The sequence below is a fragment of the Prionailurus viverrinus genome, chromosome A1, assembly GCF_022837055.1.
Source record: "Prionailurus viverrinus isolate Anna chromosome A1, UM_Priviv_1.0, whole genome shotgun sequence".
In the NCBI taxonomy this organism is placed as follows: Eukaryota; Metazoa; Chordata; class Mammalia; order Carnivora; family Felidae; genus Prionailurus; species Prionailurus viverrinus.
The window spans coordinates 11,887,931-11,909,406 of record NC_062561.1 but is presented as its reverse complement, the minus strand read 5'-3'; the positions used below and the strand labels follow the sequence as shown (position 1 = coordinate 11,909,406).

General features: G+C 34.6%; 1 protein-coding gene across 8 annotated transcripts in view; it reads right to left on the bottom strand.

The window, feature by feature from the left end:
* Positions 1 to 21,476, bottom strand: part of PDS5B (PDS5 cohesin associated factor B) — a 202,131-nt gene that overhangs the window by 27,732 nt on the left and 152,923 nt on the right. For all 8 annotated transcript variants that reach the window (XM_047863753.1, XM_047863743.1, XM_047863783.1 and 5 more), the window contains 4 exons: positions 20,926 to 21,084; positions 8,951 to 9,019; positions 7,254 to 7,390; positions 4,490 to 4,613 (listed from right to left, as the gene is read on the bottom strand). In XM_047863753.1, coding sequence (XP_047719709.1) covers positions 4,490 to 4,613; positions 7,254 to 7,390; positions 8,951 to 9,019; positions 20,926 to 21,084 — 489 coding nt within the window. The remainder of the gene's footprint in view (positions 1 to 4,489; positions 4,614 to 7,253; positions 7,391 to 8,950; positions 9,020 to 20,925; positions 21,085 to 21,476) is intronic.

The following is a 21,476-nucleotide window of genomic DNA, read 5'->3' as shown; positions in this document are numbered from 1 at the left end:
TCATTAAAAAATTAATCTCCAAACATCCCTTCCCCCTACTCAGATACATTCTCAACCAAGACCATGTTTTTGTTACTTTCTCACTAATCATTCAGGATCCAACAATATAAATTAATTACTGAATCATGGCAAAAGTAGTAGGATTCCCAAAATTTGTCATTAAAGTTAGAGAAGAACTGTTAAGTCATGTGCAAGCTAACTGTCACAGTTAATAATGAAAGAGGAGAAAACTGACAAGAATGATGACAAAATAGAAAAGCATGTGAAGAAAAAACTTAAAATATGTCTTCCTAGGAACTGAGACAGCCTCCAAATGTTTGTTTTTTGCAAAGATGATTATCCTTTTGACTATGTTACAAAAGTTAAATGTGAAGTATGGAACAGAGTAATACAATTTTTTTTTGCAGGAAAAAAAACATTCAAAAAAGCAAACATTTAATACTTTCATGGTTATGGTTCTAACCACTATTTGGTTCAATATAAGAAAAAAGAAGATGGTATCTAATACTACAAAACATTTTCCTCAAAGTTCCAATTAAAGCTTTTATTCACTAACTGTGAAATTAATTTGTCTGCATCTTAAGTAAATTCACTTTTAGTGCCCTTTCCTACTACAAATTATCCTCAGAACTACTGACAGTGTCTTGCAAAGAGTTCAATTACTTTGTGTATCACATTGTATTATCAACACTTCTTTATATTTTCTGTTCTAAGAGCTTTTGTTCTTAAGGGCAGTAGCCATGGCTTTGTATTTTACAGAACCTAGAACAACGTACAGCAGATAGCAGTACAAAGTAAATTTTTCATGAATTGCATTCAAATTCTAAAATACTTAATTATTAAATAATATTAAGATTCATATTATTGAATTTCTATTTCCCCAGATTTACTTTCTATTCAAATATACAAGAACCTCTGAGATACTTTTTTTTTTTTTTAATATGAAATTGTCAAATTGGTTTCCGTACAACACCCAGTGCTCATCCCAACAGGTGCCCTCCTCAATGCCCATCACCCACTTTCCCCTCCCTCCCACCCCCCATCAACCCTCAGTTTATTCTCAGTTTTTAAGAGTCTCTTATGGTTTGGCTCCCTCCCTCTCCCCCCCCCCCCCCCCATGGTCTTCTGTTAAGTTTCTCAGGATCCACATAAGAGTGAAAACATATGGTATCTGTTTTTCTCTGTATGACTTATTTCACTTGGCATAACACTCTCCAGTTCCATCCATGTTGCTACAAAAGGCCATATTTCATTCCTTCTCATTGCCAAGTAGTATTCCATTGTATATATAAATCACAATATTACCTTTAAAGAACTCAACTCGAGTAAGAGAAATAAAGCAGACGTATATAAAAATAAATAAAGCATGATGCATGTATGTATCAAAAGACTGAAGATAAAATCTGTGGGGAATAAAAATGAGACCAGCTGTAAGAATCTGAGCAAGTTTTGTGGAGAAGGTTGTGTTTAAGCCTTGATTTGCAAAAAGGGTCAGAGATGGACTTGTGGAAATGGGAGGGTGAGAAGAAAGCAAACTACAGGCACATAAAAGAAAAAAACTGTTCAGTTTCACTGAAATGAAGGTAGGTAAGGGTAGTGGGTTAAACAAGATTTTTTAAGTGTATATTTGGACCCACAATATTAGAAGGGTTTGAACAGCCAAACTGTAAAATACATGCAATTTTTCTTTCTTTTCTTTCTTTCTTTCTCTCTCTCTTTTTTTTTTTAACAAGTATAAGCCCCTAAATATTTTTGACTGGGAAAATAATATGATTGGAACTGTGATAGGGAAATTTAAACCACAGCAGAAAAGTCTCCCAATAGTCCAGGTGAAAGCTAATGATGATTACAGTGGTAACAACAGTTAAGAAGATATGAGTGAAAAGATATGACACAGGACAGATTATCTGCACTTCTGTAACAAGGCACAAGGACAAGCAAATAGTCAAATATAAATCATGTTTTTCAATCTAAGAATACCATTCGGATTTATTTAATGCTTACTGAGGCTCTACATGTCAGTAAAGAATAGATTTCAGAAAAATTATGAATTCAGTCTTAACGTTCACAGACCATAAGAGTTTGAAATTTCTGTTTAGCCTTATAAGTGGCACCAGACTGACCTGCAAAAATGTTAAAATGTTGCTAGTACAGGGGTCACCTACGAAGAAAATAAGACAGCTAAAAAAGAATGTATAAGTGGAAAATTTGGTCATCAACAAATCCTTACAGAATACATGCATTCAAAGGAAAACAGAACAAAAAAATGTAGTTAGAGAGGAACAACAAAAATCAGGAGACAGAAACCAGAGAGAATTTCAAGAATAAAGGTGCAGTGAGCTGTGTCAAATAATGCAGAAAGGACATGTATAATGAAGACTAACTAGTAGCACTGGATTCGAGGCCTTCAATAAAGCATTTTTGGAAAAATAAGAAAAGCAAGTGCCAAAATGTGAGTAGTGAGGACTGAGAGATAAGTGGGTAAAAAAGACAAAGATACAGATTACTCTTTGAGGTTTGGAGACTGAAAAAGAAGAGACAAGCACATGGTTTAGAAGCACAGCAGAAAGGTATTTTTCAGGAGGGTAACTGCGTATGTCTGTAAGTTGTGAGAATATGCTAATAACTAACTTTCAACCATTAACACATGTTCTATAGTCAACACTATTCCAAAGCAATCTTAAAACTTAGGCAATCTGAACTTTCACCTTGGGAATTTGGTGACTGAGATAGTAATACATAACATATATTGTGCTAGAAAATCTCTAGAAGTATGGATGCTTTTCACACATAGTGAATATTTAACGATTTGTACATACTTTTTACACACAATAAGTTTCAAACAAAGCCCATTTCTCTCACGTATTTCCATACTTCTGTAACAGTTTCCACTTTAAAACTGGTAGCACCAATACTTTTAGAAATATCAGACCAAGAATGTGATAAATCAACCGACTGTATCACCAATCTAAAAAAAAAATTACAAAGGTTTTCTTCTAAGATATTTAATATATATTTTTAAACAATTTTCACTTTCTTGCAAAATAAGATTATTTCTAAAATGAGAAAAACCAAACCAGGAAATTATGGATTCCTCGAAATCTCATTTTCAAATGGTTTAGTATAATATCTGAATTACAACACTAAAACTAAAACAAAACAATAACAAGATTTGGAGATCTGGAATAGCTTTTTTAAAGACTAAAGTACCATATTCTGACAAAATGATTACAAAAAACAGGCAATTGCTTATGGCTAGGAGTTACACATAAGCACTAATTTAAAAATAAGCAGAGGGAAGGGTGGAAAGAAAAATTACAATAATCCCTAAAATAAATGCCAAATTCTTATACATAAGACTACTTGGAAAAGAACAGGAAAATTAAGTGTAAAATGACCAAAAAAATGAATGAAAAGCTCATATTTAAATATCATATTTTCCATTATGGAAGTCCTTTTTAATTTTCTCAATGATGCTAAAAACTTCCAAAGTAACAGGATTCAAATACTATGTTACTCTAATATGAAATCTGTAAGACTAGAGAATGAATCCATTAGTATCGCTGTTAATAACTTCAAATTTTAACTGGCTGGAGAAATAAGAAATGTTTATTAATCTGTATCATATCTTTATAAAACTGTAAATGTCCGTATTTTTTATTCCTTTTAAGACCTCAATATATTCAATTCTCATTATTTACACATTCCAAATCTGTGAATTCACCTACTCACTACAATTTATTTGTAACCCCAAAATCAATACTTAAAGTGAGTAAATCAATACAGTAGTGAGTAAATGAACAAGCAACAATCTGAATCATCTGACATACATCCCATCTAAATGAAGTTGAACAAAGCAAGGCCTGTTGTGTCAGCTCTTGTATTGTAAACAAGTGTCCTTTTGACAGTCTATTTAGTGCCACATTTTTTCACATTTTTGTGCATTTGTTGGTGGTTTTGTTGTTTAAAAGAGCTCCCAAGCATAGTGCTGTTCAGTGTTCCTAAAAGCAAGAAGGTTGTGATATACCATAGGGAGAATACATGTTAGCAAAGTTTTATTCAGGCAGCAGTTACTCTGTTGGTCATGAGTTCAATGGTAGTGACACAACTATATATTAAATCATATGTCCTCAAATAGAAACACACATAAAACAAGGTTATGTACTGACAGACTGACAAAAATGTTGGGAACAGAGGCTTGGAGAAACCACCCCTGTATTTCCCTTAGAAGCAATGGATCAGTATTTGCTAATTTGGTGGTTGGGGTGACTCTGTAGAATAGAACTACTACAAATAACGAGAATCGAATGTATTATGTTAGCAACCCAAAACTCAAACAACAGTTTTAGAACTCTGAAATGTTTCTCATGCATACATTTTCCAAAAGGAGACAATTCAACATTTTTATCTCTATATCATGGAGGACTTTTTTCTTCCTAAAAAGTCAAAGACCATATAAAGTTCTATTCTATATGGCCATCTTCCTTACATTGATAGCTAATGCGCAGAGCTGGTACTGTTCTAATGTGATGATTTCATGATAACAAGGTTCTTGTGCCAGCTTTACAATAGCACTTCCAGCTGCAAGCCTCAGACGTGACATATCCGGTTTACTAAAAAATAAATAAGAAAGAATTACAAATTAGATTTCTAAATGTCTGCATAAGAACATTCCTACTTGCTACATCAAATTTTTAAAAATTTCCTGTGGCCAAAAAAAGGGCAAAAGGCAATTCAGTGACACTGAACACTTATGTTTACTTAACTTTGGAACATGGTGTCTAATACTCCAAAGTTCTTTTCCTGAACACAGTCTATACTGAAGTCATTTAATTCTACATAAAATAGCTTTAGCCAAGATTAAAGCTTAGAATGTATTTGTATGTTTAGCTAAAGTCTTCTGGTATGGATTTTTTTTGGTTATGTGTTTACTTATAGATTAGGCACAAAAATGTCCTAACTTGTTAATCAGTCAACTAAAACTAATGTGCTAAGTATAAAAGAAGAATGAAAGCAGGTGTAGCAGAAAACATCAAAATTTTTAGAATTCAACTTTTCAAATATTACCAAGAAGCTCCTTTTAAATTTAAGAAAACTTCTGCTTAATGGGACGCACCTCAAACATTAGCAAAATTTTTCTTTTTCTTTTTCTTTTTTTTTTATGATTTGAGAGAGAGAGAAAGAGTATGCAAGCAGGGGAGTGGGGGAGAGGGGGAGAAAGAGAATCTGAGACAGGCTCCACACTCAGTCCAGAGTCCTGACGCAGGGCTCGATCCCATGACCCCTGGGTCATGATCCAAACCGAAATCAAGAGTTAGATGCTCAACTGACAGAGCAACCCAGGCACCCCTAAAACATTAGTAAATTCTTAAATAGTAAATACATCTAAACAATTCTTCCTAATATAGTGATATATCAGATGAATTACACAGTAAATCCTGATTTACTGTGATTATTTTCACTTCAAGAAGCCACCGAGCCATCATTTTAATAGCCTTAATGTATTTAAAAGACAAACTGACTCCCCATGTACTTTCACAGTAAAAGATTATTATTTAATATTCATAAAACAAGTATGTGTCTACCATATATACAGCGCTGAGAGTGACTTAAAAGACAAATTCTTGGTCTTCTACAATCTAATGACCTAATTGGCTTAAGACTCTCCTTTCTCTAAGGATTATGCAAAAATACTGACTGAATGCATGTCAACATTTATAAGGTTCTAAAGTTACATGTCCTCGAGGTGCTATTCAGTTAATCAACAGCAATATTCCAAGTAGCTATTATGAGGTAATTCACTCGACCACCACTAAAGGAAATTCTGGTTTTCTTCTGGAGTTTATTTAGTGCAAATAAAGACAAATAATTAAATTCAATATTTTACAACTAAGTTTTTGAAGACAAAATTTCTATATAAAGACTTGTTTTAAAAGTGAACCAATGTTACTCCTGAAATCATTGTTGCACTACATGCTAACTAATCTGGATGTAAATTAAAAAAAAAAAAAAAAAGTGAACCAATGCAATTCACATATATTTGCAGAATTAAAACACACATTTGATTTCATTAAAGAATAACATGAATAAAAACAGGTGAGATGAAATCTAAATATGCACATGAATAGTGACTATTATAATAGCTAGACAAGACATTATAATGTCTTATAATGATTATAATCATTATCTCTATTTTATTTATTTTTGAGAGCGTGCATGTGCCCACACAAGTGGGGGAGGGGGAGAGGGGAGAGGGGGAGAGAGAGAGAGAGACAGAGACAGAGAGAGGGAGGAAGGGAGGGAGAGGGAGACACAGAATCCGAAGCAGGCTCCAGGCTCTGAGCTGTCAGCGCAGAGCCTGACACTGGGCTCAAACCACGAACCGTGAGATCATGACCTGAGCTGAAGTCGGACGCTCAACTGACTGAGCCACCCAGGTGTCCCTATCTCTATTTTATAAATGAGGAAACAGACACACAAGGTAGTTAAAGTCATTTGCTAAAGGTCACCTAGCTAGTGAGTGGTGGTGCCAGGATTTGAATCCAGGCTCCAGGGTTCAATTTTTGAATCACTATACTCAACTACATATTTCAAACAAAACAAAGTGTGTGTGTTTATATAATTTAATTTAAATCAAGTACATTTTTAAGTTTGCATATATTTAGATTTATAGTTCTGGAAACAGATTCAATAACTTGTCTTCTACCCAGTGTGTTCTTTTTCCTTTAGACTTTAATAAGAATGGAAAACATCAATTACGATTGGTACACTAGCCATTTCACATTTAGATATTCAAAAAAGTAAACATTTATTGTTTAAAATATTTACAATGTATAGCAATACCCTGCCCCAGACATATGACTGCCATTTTGAAATAAACACTGTATAAAAGCATATTATAATAAAAATATATGCACATCTCCATGGGAATACTAATTATTTTCTGAAAAAGAAAATGACCTTTAAACATTTACACACGGGGGCGCCTGGGTGGCTCAGTCAGTTAAGCATCCGACCTCGGCTCAGGTCATGATCTTGCGTTTCATGAATTCAAGCCCCGCATCTGGCTCTGCACTGACAGCTTGGAGCCTGGAGCCTGCTTCGGATTCTGTGTCTCCCCCTCTCTCTGCCCCTCCCCTGCTTGTGCTCTCTGTCTCTCAAAAAATGAATAAATGTTAAAAAACAATTTTTTTTAAACATTTACACATGATATTGAAATACTGCACAAGAATTTTGAAATGATAATTACATACCTAATTTTCCCCTGTTCTGTCAAGTCTCCATCACTATGCAATATTGTAGTTAGCAATCTTAAGGTAGAAGTTCCTGATTTACTGTGATTATTTTTCATTCCAAGGAGCCATCGAACCATCATTTTAATAGCCTGAATCTATTTAAAAGACAAATTGACAAATACAACATTGCTACATTAAAAGAAAAAATTCTGTATCAACCTTCAAAAAAATGAAATGGTTTCAATGGATGCTTTTTAAGAAAAGGAAAGGAAAAAAGAATCATTCTTTTCTGCATATATCAAGATAAATGAATGCCTTAAAGATGTTTTACCCTCCCACCCATGCAACTGACAAATGAATGATAGAACTAAAGACTAGTTCTTTTTGTTTAATGTTTCCCCATCATAAACTTTACTCCTTAGACCCCACGGTAAATCATGCTAACTTTCTTAGTCAGAAAAGTTAAGTTCCCAACTACAAATTATATTCCATCTTTTGTGCTACATTTTATAATTATGAAGTACTTAAGTACTTTAAAATATGTTACTGCCTTTAATGTTTCCAACAACCCTTTTTGGAGAGGTGCATATTACCTTGTTTTCACTTATTATCTTAGTTTTTTACAGATCTATGGCTCAGGAGCTAAGTGGGTCTAGAACAATGGTATATGGCAGAAACTTTTCAGATCCCTCTCAAAGGGCATTTGTTAAGCATGAACTTAAGTGCAGGTCACCTGCCTTCTAGTCCAGTGCTGCCTGACTACACAAAACTGCTGCTTGAGACCAATGCTGAGAAAACAGGTTTATACTGGAACTAAAAGCACCAAGCATCATTCCACCAGCTGCAGAAACAGCATCAAAATCTGAAGCTGGAATAACGTGACAAAACAGTTCCTAATATAAAATATAAACTAGTACACACATACACACACAACACGAACAGATTTATATGAAACACAACTAGAAAAACAGTATCTAATATATTTTTTCCTGGCAGTGGAATGAGATGTGGTCTACATTACAGACTGTAGATCCTTTTAATAAATACTCTCTACACTAGTGATGAATAATCTTTTATGTATTACTCCTACTTCAAGGAACAATGGGTTGAATTGTTTTTTAAATCAAAATAAGTTTTATCATATCTCATAGAAAAGGTGAATAGTCTTCTCCTGGATGACCACCTTTACTGAATAGGAGAATGTACATGAGAAAACCAGCACGGTCTTTTTTCTAAGCAGCAACATGGAGGCAGTTTTAAACACTTTTTTTTTTCTTTTCACATTAGATTATGTGCAGTTGCCCATGAGGCCTCAGGTTTTCATTACTGCTCTTTACTCTCAAAGCAGATGGAGGGCACCTGGGTGGCTCAGTCGGTTGAGCGTCCAGCTTCGGCTCGGGTCATGATCTCACAGCTCATGAGTTCGAGCCCCGCGTTGAGCTCTGCGCTGACAGCTCAGAGCCTGGACCCTGCTTCGGATTCTGTGTCTCCCTCTCTCTCTGCCCCTAACCCAGTCATATTCTGTCTCTGTCTCTCTCAAAAATAAATAAACATAAAAAAAAATTATAAAAGCAGATGGGATAATGTCATATAATAAATATAAACACTTGGATGATTTTAACAGCCATATCTTTATAACAGGAATTTTAGTACCTATAATGATAATACAATCTAGTGAATGTATTAAAATAAAAAGGTCTATGTATATCACTCACTTTAACCATTGTCTCAGGAGAAACTTCTTCATCTGGAACCCAAAGCTTAGTTGTCTTTTTTCCTGGGAGCTAAACAAAAATGAAGGACATTAAAACATAAACAAGAATTTTCATGTTTAATTAATACTTAGTGAATGAATGAAGTCTTATCTTCTGCAGTGATGGTCATTACAGATGACTAACCTACCTCATCTATTTCTCAAAAAGGTTGACTTATCTTCACTAGCACCCACATATAGCACTTACACATCCATCAGCAGTTGATGCTTCATAAGTGTGAGGAAGGACCAACTCTAACCACTTAAACATATGCTTCCTTACTTAGCCCTTTGAGACTAATGATTCAACTATTTAAGGCAGCTGGCACAGACTAGGATCAAACTCAACAGAGCCAAAAAGCAGTTCTTAAACAAGGGGTAAGATATATACAAAAAATTTTGAGAAGAAAAATTAGGAAGGCTTGCAGTTGACTCTAAGTAAGAAAAAAACATGCATTAATATCTTCCTACCTAAATCCCACCAAAATGGCAATAGATACACAGCAGGGCTGGAAACCAAAAAGGGCCAAGCAGAAGGCCAGAACCTTAGAAAATTAAAAAACAAAAAATATACAGTAAAAAAATGAACAGAGCTAGAAGGTTTCCGTCTCCATAAAAGCACAGAAGGAGGGGTGCCTGGGTGGTGCAGTCGGTTAAGCGTCCGACTTCAGCCAGGTCACGATCTCGCTGTCCGTGAGTTCGAGCCCCGCGTCGGGCTCTGGTCTGATGGCTCAGAGCCTGGAGCCTGTTTCCGATTCTGTGTCTCCCTCTCTCTCTGCCCCTCCCCCGTTCATGCTCTGTCTCTCTCTGTCCCAAAAATAAATAAACGTTGGAAAAAAAAAAAAAAAGCACAGAAGGAAATATCCTCCAAAAAAGTTTGGGTGTTTTTTTGTTTTGTTTTTGTTTTTTTAAGCACAATCACAGAACAATCCTGAGATGACAAAGCACAGGCGTTGCAATACGTGTGAATTTACAGTGGCAGCCTGGGAACTAAAGTAAGATGACAAGAGAGCTGAACCCAATCTTGGAATACTAGAGATCCAGTATGCTGCCAGATGACAGGAGTGATTTCCAGAGGCAGACTCAGAAACAGAACTCAAATGGCAGCTCAGGTAACTCTTGGGCAACAGGACAGGTGGTCCCAACATCCAGAAGGCAAACTTGTCAAACACATACAGCTTTTGGCTCACTTCAGTTGAGAAATGCCTTCAAAGTATAAAGTGGAAATAATGAAAAAGCAATCACATTAGAAATGTTCTGATGAAATTTCTGAACTAAGAATATCAAAAAGATCCCAAAGATTCCATGGGGAAACCTTCCAAAAAACAAGTGAGAATCAGATCAAGTTGAGATTTCTCAGCTGCTGAGACTAGATGCCAAAAAACAATTTTCTGAATTTTCTGCAGCCAAGTGCCCTGAAACATAGGATACCAGTACTCAAGAATAAGGGAAAATATATTTTCAGCAAGCTAAGACACAGAGAAAGTTTCCAAGTTATACACCATTTTGAAAGAATTATTCAAATATATATTCTACTAAAATATTTAATTCATAAGAAAAAGTCAATCAGTATATATTACAAAATAGAAAAAGTTATAAATAAAACCAACAGACTCTCAGATGGTTCAAAATAATATAAATCCAAAACAGATACAATAAAATCAATGACAGAGTAAATGTACAACTAACAAGATGAAAAAATGTATCAGTCAAGATCAAAGGCATGAAATGGGATATGGATTTGATTGGGACACTGGTGTGAAAATCTTATAACACAGCAAGATATAAAATTCATGAACATCTGTACAACTAGCAGAATATCAAAATAAATCAAAACAAAAATGATTTTAAAAAAAGAGTAAAAGATAGAAAATGTCATCACCACAGAAGACTTGACTATATCACTTTCAAAACCTGATATATGAAGTGGAGATGAAAAATGGTAAGCAGAGGAAACACATATAGAAATATAAGGAAATTAGTAGAGCGATAAAATATTTAAGGATTAGAAATTTTCTTCTTTCTAATAATCAAGACTGGCATTCTTCAGAAAAAATTAAAAATAGGGAGAAAAGAGTTTATTTAGCAAGAAAAATGAACAAAAGACTCAAACTATAAAATAATTCTCCAAATCAACCACGAATATAATACATAACTTAAAAAATCAAAGTACCTAACAAAGTTTTACAAGAAAATTTTTAAAATTTTCTTTACAAAGAAAATTACAAAACTTTAAGGAAAGACACCCTGTAGATGAGCCAACAAAGCATCCGTAAAGAACAGAGGGTATAAACAATATAAGTGCTACAATGCAGAGGACTGGAAGAAGAAAAGATTACTCAATAATTTATGATGGGAAATTTGGTTGCCCTAATGGAAGAAAAAAGAAATGAAATCCTTAAAGTCACAGCATACAAACAAATGAATTAATTCCAGATGGATTAAATTTTTTTAATGTGAAAAGAAAACCTTAAAACTTTTAGAACATATGGGAGACTATTTTTGTAACACTAGAGTAGGGAAGGCTTCCTTAAAGATGTAAAAAGCACTAACTACAAAAGAAAGGAATAAATTTAGCTACATTAAAATTGATAATTTTTGTTCAAAAGACACCACACAAAGGGAGTAAAGACACACCATAAATGAGATTTTATGCATTTATTATCAAGATATTGCAACATATACCCAGAAAAGCATTAATGTGTGTTAAGATTACTTATAAAAGACAAAAAGCTCAGAGAAAAAGGCAAAAGACCTCAAAAGGAATTTCAGAAAGAGGCAACGTAAATAGTAACCAGACATAAAAACTTAATCAACAACCAGGGAAATGCAAATTAAGACCAGAATGAGTCCTAATGTATTTTCTAACTAATAAATGGGCAAAAGTGAAAAGATCTGACAATCCTGGGTATATATACTGCTAATAAAAAATAAGTTTTGGGGCGCCTGGGTGGCGCAGTCGGTTAAGCGTCCGACTTCAGCTCAGGTCACGATCTTGCGATCCATGAGTTCGAGCCCCGCGTGATGGCTCAGAGCCTGGAGCCTGCTTCCGATTCTGTGTCTCCCTCTCTCTCTGCCCCTCCCCCGCTCATGCTCTGTCTCTCTCTGTCTCAAAAATAAATAAAACGTTAAAAAAAAAAATTAAAAAAAAATAAGTTTTAACACTGATTTTGAAAAATAATTTGGGAATGAAAAGTTAAATGTGTGTATACACTGTGATTCATCAATTTCACTTGTATAACGATAACCTAGAGAAATTCTTGCTCATATGCAACAGGTGGCCTCTATAAGAACATTCATAGGGGCACTGTTTCAGAGAGGAAAGAAATGGAAATATTCCAAATGTCCACTAAGAGAATACATGTAAGTGATTTCACACACTGATATCATAATGCAGAGTAATGAATGAAGTACAGCTAGATATAATAACAAGGATTATATGAAGAAACAAATGTGTAATGACAAAAGCAAATCAGCCAAGAATATATATGGTATAACTCAAACATACGGACTGAGCCCCACGTTGGGCTCCATGCTGACAGTGTAGAGCCTGCCTGGGATTCTCTCTTTCCCTCTCTCTCTGCCTCTCCCAGGCTTATGCATTGGCTCTCTCTCTCAAAATAAACTAACATTATAAAAAAAAAAAAGGAATAAGCAAAACTAAGCAAGTATTTTAGAGATATACATGTGGTAAAGTGTTTGGTTTTAGTTGGGGAATAATAGATCCCAATTCAACACAGTGGTTACCTGGGACAGAGAAGACACAGAAGGAAAGGTCTGGAGAGTAATAAACCAGGAGCTAACAATACATAAGTGTTCACTGTATTATTATAAAACAAGTTACAGAAATGTTAAATATATACAGATCAAAAATAACATTAAAATAAGACAAATTAATGGGTTAAAAAAGGTGAAAAATTCTGTTTCTGACAAAAGCTGATTAGACTTTTTGAACCATCTTCCTTGGAACAAACAGAAAGGTTAGATAACAGATCTTGTTTTAAAAAAAATCAGTTTTAAGATGATAAAAGAGCTACCAAAGCAGTGAAAATTTGCAGGATAAAGTTTCAAAAGAAGAGAGAAATCAAGAGATTTGAGTCTGGCCCTAGGATTGCTTTTCTCATAAAAACTGATAACTGATTCTAAAAGGGAAAGAAACTGACAATTAAGCAATGTTTTCATCACTGTCACAGAGGTGGAAAGGAAAAAAACTGGAATTCTGGGCCCAATAAAGAACAGAGTCCCTATAAAACATGCTGGACATCTAGGTGGATCCCTAACAAATACACCCTACACCTAAAGGTGATCAGAAAAAGAATCAGCCTGTCAGAAAATGAAGTCTAGCTTCCAAACAGTGCATTCTTGACTGGACCAACGTGATCTGACAACAGCTCAACTACCTATCAGAAGGAAAAATAAATCCTCTTCAGAAGAATTACAAAATTATTCAGAGCCTCAAATTATCTGTAACAGTTTTCACACACAAAATCTACCACTCAATCAAAAATAACATGTACAGGGCACCTGGGTGGCTCAGTAGGTTGAGTGTCCAACTTTGGCTCAGGTCACGATCTCACAGTTTGGGAGTTTGAGCCTCACATCAGGCTCTCTGCTTTGGATCCTCTGTCCCCCTCTCTCTATACCCCTCCCCACCTCTCAAAATAAATATTTTAAAGAATGTGTATAGGACAAGATTTTACCAAAAAGAGAAAAAAAAACAAAACAGATAAGACAAAAAGAGCCACAGGTGATGTAGAAATTAAGGCTGATGTCAACATTAACATAATTAAAGAAGTTCAATAATTAAATGACAAGATAGAGAATTCTGACAGGGAACTAAAAGCTATACTAAAAACTACAGGGGGGCACCTGGGTGGCTCAATGGGTTAAGTGGCTGACTTCCGCTCAGGTCATGATCTCATGTCTCATGAGTTCGAGCCCAATGTTGGGCTCTGTGCTGACAGCTCAGAGTCTGGAGCCTGTTTCGGATTTGGTGTCTCTGTCTCTCTCTGACCCTGCCCCGCTTGTACTCTGTTTCCCAAAAATAAACATCTAAAAAAAAAAAAAAACTTAAAAAAATTTTTTTAAAGCTACAAATAAATTATAAAATTGAAATATAAAATAAATGCAATTAAGAATTCAGTGCATGGGCTTAACACAGATCAAACAAATCTGAAGAGCAGGTCAGAAGAAAACAAAACTGAAGCATCAACAGGGAGAAAAGTATATGAAGGTGTCAAAAAAAACTGTATCATAGTAAAATAAATTGTATGTTTACAGTGCATGATTAGAACTACAGTAAGAGAGGAAAGAGAATATGAAACAAAAATTTTTTTAGAATTTATGCAAGATATCAAAGCTAAACATTCAAGAAGATCTACAAGCCCCAAGTAAGATAAATATAAAGAAAAGCACATCCAGGCACACCTTAGTGAAACTGGAAACCAATGCAAAATAGAAAAAATTAAAAGCATTCAAAGCAAAAAGAAAATCTTCAAAGGAACAAGGCCATCAGCTGATTTCAAGAGAAAAGGTAAGAAAATGGAAGATGATGGTAAGGGGAGAAAACATACCTGTGTAGAATTCTAAACCTGGAGGAAATATCCTTTAAAAAAATCAAGGCAAAGAAAAGACATTTTCAGACAAATAAAACCCAAGAGACTGAATTCACAATAATCCACACTTAAAGAAATACTACTTTAATTCTTTAAGTAGGAAGAAAATCATCACATAAATAAAAAGGAATGAAAAACAAGAAAACAGGAAAAATATGTTGTAAATCTAAATAAATATTAACTGTATAAAATCACAACAGTAATGGTCCTATGTGTACAAGAGCACAAAAAGCATCAGGAAATGAAGGGAATTAAAGTATGCTAAAGTTCTTAAGAATATTGAACCTATTGTCCTGAAAGTTTAAAACAGACTCATTAATACTGGCCTTCAGTGAGTCAAGGAAGAATGTTGTAATCTCTAGGGCAACTACTAAAAGAAGAGGAAAATGTAAAAAAAACAAGTCAGTAAAGGGGAAAACAGAATAAAATATTTGATCAAAAACAAGGAAAGAAAGAAGACTAAAATGAATACGGAAATGACAGAACAAACTTAAGATAAAAATTAGATGGCAAATTAACCCAAATCACTATTTACATTACATATAAACAGACTACTCTAAATAAAAGACGAAGTTGAAAGAATATATGCCAGGACGAGATTCACTGTAGTGTCCTCGTTATGTCATTTAGATGAAGTTTTCAAGTCCTCTACTGATTACCAATAGTCCATCTTCCTCTCTAAGACTGAGAAGAAGATAAAAATGTCAACTATCACCACTTCTATTGTTTTGAAGGTCCTGGCCAAGGCATGAGGAAGAAAAAGAAATAAAGAGCATTAAGAATGGAAAAGAAAAAATTAAAGCTGTCTCGATGAACAAATGACATGACTGTGAAAAGAGAAAACCCCACAAATGCAAAAACTAACTGGTAGAATTACAAACTGCCTTTAACAAGACCCTAGGATAAAAGTCAATATAAAAGAGAAGAAACTTTACATCCATATCCCAACAATATACAGTTAGCAGGTAAATATTAAAAAGCATATTATCTACAATAGCATCAAATAACATAAAATACCTAGGAACATAGTTAAGAAAGATAAGACATCCACACAAAAATTTAAGAAACCTTATCCAGGGAAATCGAAGACTAAGACGTATACCATCTTCATGAAATAGAAAGCTCAGATTATAAATCCATGTTCACTAAATGAAAAGAGGTATTAAAATGATGATGAATAAAATTTATAACTCAACATAATACCTATCAAAATTCCAGCCAGTTAGGGTGAAGTATAGGGAGAACTGACAAGCTGATTCTAAAATTTAGATAGAAATGCAAAAGGCTAACAATAGCCAAAACAATCTTGAAAAAGCTACTGATGACAATAAGGAAGCAGCAGTAGTAGCAGCAGCAACAGCAGCAGTTGTCATTAAAGACATTTGGAGGACTTATGTTACTAGATATCAAAACTTGTCAAAGCAATCTTGAGAAAGAACAACAAAACTGGAAGCACCATGCTCCTTGATTTCAAGCTATACTAAGCTATAGTAATCAAAACAGCATGGTACTGGCATGAAAACAGACAAAGAGATCAACAGAATAGAGAGCCCAGATGTAAACCTGTGTGTGTGTGTGTGTGTGTGTGTGTGTGTGTGTGTGTGTGCGCGCGCTTCTAGTACAGTCACACAATCTATGACACAGGACACAAGAATATACAATGGGAAAAGGACAGTCTCTTCAATAAAGAGTGTTGGGAAAACTGGACAGCTACATGCTATCTTACGCCACATATAAAAACAAATTCAAAAGGGAAAAAGTTTAAATAAAAGACCTGAAATCATAAAACTCCTAGAAAACACAGGCAGTAAGCTCTTTGACATTTGTCTCAGCAGTAACTTTTTGCAAGTCTCCCCAGGCAAGGGGAACAAACACTAAAATAAACAAACGGGACTATACCAAACTAAGTATCTTTTGCACAGCAAAAGAAATTGCCAACAAAAAGAAAAGGCAACCTACTGAATGGGAGAAGATACTTGCAAATCATACATCAAATAAGGGGCTAATATCCAAAATATATAAAGAATTTACACAACTTAGTATCAAAAACACAACCCAATTAAATAATGGGCAGAGGACTTGAATAGATAATATCTCCGAAGAAAACATACAGAGGACACATGAGAAGATGCTCAGTGCCCCTAATCATCAACGAAATGCAAATCAAAACCAGAATGAGATATAACCTCGCACTTATCAGACTGGCTAATATAATATCAAAGATACATGGAATAGACTGATAGTTGACAAAGGAAGGGGTAGGTGGGCAAAATGGCTGAATGGGGTCAAAGGCACAAACTTACAGTTACAAAATAAATAAGTCATGGAATGTGATGTACAGCCTGGTAACTACAGTTAGTAATGCCATATAGTGTATATTTGATAAGTTGCCAAGATCTTAAAAGTTCCCACAGGGGGGAAGAAATGTAACTGTGTGGGATGGATATTAACTAGGCTTTTTGTGGTGATCATTTCAAAGTATATAAAATACTGAATCATTACACTGCACACATCTAAATAATGTTACATATCAATTATATCTCAATTAAAAAATTAAAGGACAACTTAAAAGACAACCTACAGAATGGGAGAAAATATTTGCAAACCATGGATCTGACAAGAGAATTGTGTCTAGAAAGTATAAAGAACTTTCACTACTCAACACAGAGCCCTAAAAAAATGGGCAAAAGACGCGTATAGTCTTTGCTCCAAAAGATACACAAATGGCTAACAAGTACATCAAAAGATGCTCAATATCATTAGAGAAATGCAAATCAAAACCACAGTGAGATGCCACTTCACACCCGTTAGGATGGCTATAATCAAATTAACAGAAAATAGGAAGTTGGCGAGGATGTGGAGAAAACTGGAAGTTTCATACACTGCTGGCGGGAAGGTAAATTGGTGTAGCCTCTGTGGAGAATAGTTTGTCAGTTTCTCAAAAAGGTAAACACTGGGGCACCTAGGTGGCTCAATTGAGAGCCCAACTCTTTATTTCAGCTCAGGTCATGATCTCAGGGTTATAGGATTGAGCCTGGTGTCAGGCTCTGCACTGAGCATGGGTCTGCCAAAGATTCTCATTTTCTCTCTTTCTCTTTCTCTCTTCCCCCTTTGCCTCTCTCCCCATCTTGAGCACTCTCTAAAATAAAAAAGTTAAACACAGAATCACCATATAATCTAGCAAAGGTATATACCTAGGAAAATACCCAAAGAACTAAACACAGGTACTCAAACAAATACCCAGCCATAAAATTCATAGCAGCACTTTTCATAATATTCAAAAGGTGGGAATAACCCAAATGTCCATCACTGAATAAATGGATAAACAAATTGTGATAAATACATACAGCAGAATATTATTCAGCCATAAAATGGAATGAAGTACTGATGTATGCTACAACATGAACCTCAAAAAGATCATGCTAAGTGACAGAAGAAAAACACAAGAAGTCACATATTGCAGGATTCCATTTATAGGAAATATTCACAACAGTTAAATCCATTAAGACAGACCGGAGACTGGTGGTTGCCCAGGGCTGGGGAAATGTGGTGTGACTGCTTAATGAAAATGATCTGGAACTAGACAGAAGTGGCAGTCACACAAAATTGTCAATGTACTAAATAAAATGTGACTGAATTGTATACTTTAAACAGCTAATTTTACATTATGTGAATTTCATCTCATTTTTTTTTTAAATGCAGCAAGGAAGACAGTCTTTTCAATAAATGTGAGTTGAGTCAGATGGAAATAAAGAAAATGAATCTGGATAGTAATCATATACCATATATAAAAATCAATCCCAAGTAGACTTCAGAGTGTAATGTGTAAGTTAAATAAATAAAGCTTCTAGAGCAACACTGTCTAACAGAACTTTGAAATGGCAGAAATGTTCTGGGCTGTTCGACACTAGCAGTATGTGGCTAGTGAGCACTTGAAATGTGTGACTAGATTTACAATTATATTTAGTTTAAACTTAAATTTATATAGCTACATGTGGCTAAAAGCTTGTATATTACCATTGTTCTAGAAAATAATACAGGGAATATGTTCACAACCTTGGAGTAGACAAAAAAGACAAGTACTAAAAAGAAAATAATAAAATGAGTTCTGTTAAAATTAAGAACTTCTGCTCATCAAAAAACACCATTAAGGGGGCGCCTGGGTGGCTCAGTTGGTTAAGCGTCCGACTTCGGCTCAGGTCATGATCTCACGGTCTGTGAGTTTGAGCCCCGCGTCGGGCTCTGTGCTGACAGCTTGGAGCCTGGAGCCTGCTTCGGATTCTGTGTCTCCCTCTCTCTCTGACCCTCCCCCATTCATGCTCTGTCTCTCTCTGTCTCAAAAATAAATGAACGTTAAAAAAAAAAAAAAATTAAAAAAAATTTAAAAAAAAAACACCATTAAGAGAGTGAAAGGCATGTTACAAAGTGGGAAAAGAGATTTGCTAACCATATTGCCAATAAGATACATGAGGAAATCTTACAAATGAATACAAGAGACTGACAATTTAATAGAAAAATGTGGAAGATGCTTGAGCAGACACTTCACGAAAGAGGAGAACCAAAATGTCAATACAAATATGAAAATGTGCCTAAGGGCATATCATTCATTACACTTCATAAAATGACTAAAATGTTGAAGACTGCCATATCTAGTACAGTCAAGGAAATGGTACAACTAGAACCCTCATTCAGCATATATAAGAATATTAGTTGGTATAATCATTTTGAAAAACAATTTGGCAAAAAAAGAAAGAAAAATAATTTGGCAAATTTTACTGAAACAACTTATACATACTTATACTCTAAGATACAACAACTAAAAAAGAAATTCATACATAAGTGCACAAAATGATATGTAAAAGAGTATTTGTAATAGCGGTATGCATTTAACACCAGAAGTAACTTAGATGTTTAGCAACAGAGCAGATACATGGCATACACAAACAATGGAATACTATACAGCAACAAACATGAACAAACCATTGCTATATACACCAGGATGGATTCATCTAACAAATGTAATACTGAGTTAAGAAAAAGTCAGACATAAAAAAATTTACTCTACATAATTCCATTTATAAACGTTCAAAAACAGGTAAAACTAATCTTTGGTGTTAGAAGTCAAGATTATGGTTATCTTCAGGGAGAAGGGAAGGTTAATAACAAGAAAAAGACACAGGGGCTTTGGGAGTCTGGTAAATTTCTACTTCTTTGCCTGGATTGTCAGCTGGTCAAAAATGCTAACTTTGTGAAACCTTAATGAACCACACCCTTAAAAAGTATGCACTTTTATCTCAACAAAATTTCTGCATTAAAGAAAACAAAACAAAGTAAGGATATCAAACTTGAAACACATGATTAGCATACATAACCGAAAGAACATATGAAATACTGTACTTAGGGAGAAGAAAAGTGAGAGACATAGCTGAAGAACACAGCCAGGGACAATGGTAATTAACACAGGCCTTTGGTCTCCAAATTACAGGGCTCTGGTCAACTAAAGTTAAATAGCCACAAATCATTAGAGATCTAATACATACAATTATCTTGACTATTATCTCCCAAAACTATTTCTCCATAATAAATCAGTTTAAAAGTATTAATAGTATATTAAAGTATATTAATAGAAGATAATGATGAATATGAAACATGTAAGTAATATAGCTACACACTGCAAGATTTATAACTATATTTTAAGAGGAGAAACTTTATCTTATACTTCTTTTAATTCTCCAAAGAACCTAGTACAGTGCTGAGCACACAGCAGCCACAAAACTGGTTACATAAGTGTCTGCACATGCATGTTTATATGTGTGTGTATACATAAATATGCACACACATGCATAAAATGCCACATGACTATAAGGAGTCAATTCTCCCAGACTCAAACATGCCCTACCCCAAATACTCACAAACTGAAGACAGACAAAATCACTTAGTTCTTTCCTAATGTTTTCTCCTAGTGCTCTTAATTCTCTACTGTATGGAGGGAAAGAAACAACTATTGTCATGACAACCATAATGTGACCTAGCTTGTCAGTCTTCACATTTTTAAAAATAGATATCATTATAAAAATTAATCCACTATAAAGCTGAAAGAAAATCAAATGATATTTTGTATTTATCAAGGAATGTATTGCAGGTTACATGCATATGCTCAACTAAAGACATGTTTCAATGCCTCTAGTTCTACTGGAGATAACAGCATGTTAAAAAGATAGGAAAACCTCAAAGAAAGCAGCCAAATGGAAGTGTTATTTACAACATTTCACTTTCAGAAGATAACAATGTGAGGAACACAGGTCTAAAAAATATAAATTACCCGATCATTCATGAGAAGATCTTTCACAATGAAAGTAGCTACTAGAGACTTCAAAGGAGCAGCAAACTGATCAGGTGCAAGGAGAGCGATATGCCCAATGGTAACCAATGGTGTTATGAGATGTTCCAGGTTGCTTGGATCTAGGCTCTTATGCAGAGGCTGAAAATGAGAAAAGGAAAACATACTCAACTCTATAAATATGTAAATAAACTATTCACATATTTCATGCTCAAATCAAAAAAAACCTATAGAAGCTTCAATACATATACATGATGTAAGTAGTAGCTCAAGCTTATATTTAAACTATAGGTTATTTATATCTAAAAGGCATCACATTTAATTATTTTCAGTTTTGCCCAAGTCATATTTTAGAATAGGTAAAAAAAAAATTTCAGCATGGGAGAATCATATTATGTATTGTATATTTTATGATCACATAGATGAATATGTTAGAGACCGGCAGTGTTCACCAATATCCACTTCTGTTCTACTTCCATGCAGCTTCTTCTGCAGTTAGAAGAGAATATGGGAAAAAGCACTAGTTATTAACA